The sequence below is a fragment of the Xyrauchen texanus genome, chromosome 5 (genome assembly GCF_025860055.1).
Source record: "Xyrauchen texanus isolate HMW12.3.18 chromosome 5, RBS_HiC_50CHRs, whole genome shotgun sequence".
Taxonomy (NCBI): domain Eukaryota; kingdom Metazoa; phylum Chordata; class Actinopteri; order Cypriniformes; family Catostomidae; genus Xyrauchen; species Xyrauchen texanus.
Genome location: NC_068280.1, coordinates 53,482,132 through 53,484,631, shown reverse-complemented (window position 1 = coordinate 53,484,631; position 2,500 = coordinate 53,482,132). Strand labels below are relative to the sequence as shown.

General features: G+C 31.1%; 1 protein-coding gene across 1 annotated transcript in view; it reads left to right on the top strand.

Annotated features, from left to right (window-relative positions):
- The first annotated feature begins 607 nt into the window (after positions 1–607).
- The window catches only part of lamp1a (lysosomal associated membrane protein 1a), an 18,352-nt gene continuing 16,459 nt past the window's right edge, over positions 608–2,500 (top strand). The window contains exon 1 of the mRNA XM_052126467.1: positions 608–795. Coding sequence (XP_051982427.1) covers positions 747–795 — 49 coding nt within the window. The 5' untranslated portion in view covers positions 608–746. The remainder of the gene's footprint in view (positions 796–2,500) is intronic.

Sequence of the window (2,500 nt, the reverse complement as noted above, 5' to 3'; positions counted from 1 at the left end):
AAACACAAAAACAATAGCCCTAGTTATAATTATGAAAATAACAATATTATTATTAATATAGATTATGTTATGTTATATATGTATATGTGTAGAGGTATAAAGTTGATGAATAATGTTTATGAAGGTTATAAATTATTATCTTTTTTTTTCCCGAACCAATGCGGCAACCAACCGCACACTCGTTTTGTGCCGATGTTTCTCTCCCCAGTGACTGTGTTTAGGGGCGTGGTGTAAAAGAGAAGGACCAATGACTCCCTACTGTGATTAGAGTTGGGGCGGGCTTTAAGGGATAAGGACCAATCAGGTAGCGGGGTGTAAGAATCTAGCGGGGATTCAGATTTCGCCACAACACGACTAGTACAATTTATCACAGGCCTGCTAATGTTATATTAAATATAGTTTACACCCAGCACTAGTATTGGCTAAAATGTATTTATTATATGTATCGAATGGATTGGTACACAGTGGCACTTGTATGTTCCATATTATTTTCAGTATTAATTCAGCGGTGTCGATTAAACATTTGTTGTCATGTTTTCGTTTTAATATTAATATATGAGCGCGCGTCATGTGACCACTGTGGGTGGATCAGATGTTAAGCCCCGCCTCCCGCACTCACATGACTGGAACATTCTTCCTGAACACACACAACACAGCAGCGTTAAACTCACTTTTCTACCCTTATATTTTATTATTTCCGTATCATATTTAGGCTTTATTGACGGTGATCGACACACACTGAGGAGATGTTCGTCACACAGTCTTCATTCTCTGCAGGTGTCTGCTTCAGTCTCGGTGAGTCTTTATAACTGAAATAAAACCTACATGAATATTAATCTCTTCGGACTTATTAATGTCAATGATTTAAACAGACTCTTCGTTTGATGTTAGTTTGTTTCTTGAATTTTCAGTGCTGTTAAATATCCATTATTTACTGCGTGTTTGTTTCACTTTGGTCGTTTAATCGTCTTTAAATGCTTATTTTATTAACTGTGCTGCGTCATTAACGTCTCTTAACGCGCTCAAAGCTTCATCTTGACTTTCATTATTATTTATAGAATATTAATTGATCCTCATTTACATTGTGTCATCACGTGACAGAACAATAGCGTTTAATAAAAGGAGTACTTGACAGAACATGTTTCATTCTGTCATCATTTACTCTTGTGGAGAACACGAAAGAAGATGTTTAGTAGAATGTTCATGCTGCTCTTTTCCAGACAGTGACTAGAGGTTCTTAAGCTTCAAAAAGGACCAAAAAAGTCGTTCAACAGCTTTAAGTGAGGAACAGACCCACATAACTCATATAGTGATGGGCATTACGGCTCCCAAACGCCTCTTTAAAAAAGAAAAGGTCAAACCGTTTGTGATAGTTTGACTATGATTGGTGTTAAATTCTAATTAAATTATTAAAATTAATAATCACAAAACACCTTAATCACAATGTATTTAAAAATGCATTGGTTTGCGAATGACCCATCACTATTAACTAGACCTGTCGTGATTAATAAATAACCATCTGAATGCGATTATTTGATCTCTAACACTCAAGACGCCCAATTCTTCTATTTCTGTGGACATGATAGAATGAAGAAACAGAATCTCAAATGTTCGTAAGGGCTGAATTTAGGACAGAAGTATATTACTATTTATGGCTGCAACTAACGATTATTTTGATAATCGATAAAACTAACGATTATTAGAACGATTATTTGCCGATTATTGCAAGGATTAATCATTAACTCTTAACCGATTATTCATCTTGTGATTTTGATAATCGATTGATCTAACGATTATTAGAACGATTATTCGACTATTTGCCGATTATTGCAAGGATTAATCATTAGCTCTTAGATGATTATCAAAATAACTAGCTGAACAATCGGCTAAGTATTAACCCATAAATACGCATTAAATATAACTGCATTAAAGATGTTATGTAATGTAATGTAAAATAATAGCTATTAATGTTGTCTGGGTTCCAAAAACAACAAGTGTAAATATAAAATGTTCCAAAACTAAAGCTGACCAAAAAGACAGACATATTTTGAGTATTTTGATATTTTTATTTATAAATTAATAATATATTTATTATATGTGTATTATATTTTTATTTATTTATTATATTTAATAATATGATTATTATTTATTATATAAAATAATAAATAGGGCCGTCAGTTGATTAAAATTTTTAATCGAATTAATGACATGGTATGTCAATTAATTAATAAAAATTAATCGCATATACAAATATTTAATGAGAAAGCCCCTTAAATAACAATAATTCAATATATAATTATGAAATAATGATAAATAGTTAACTTTAAATAAAAAATAAATAAATAAATAAAATATATATATATAATAAAAATATTCAGCTAATAAAATGCATTAAATTATTGTGACAGAGTAGTTAAGCATTGATAAGATGATAAGTGTCTTTTGAATGCAATATATTTCCATTTTATTGAACATAAGTCTAAAATTGGCCTACAGTTCA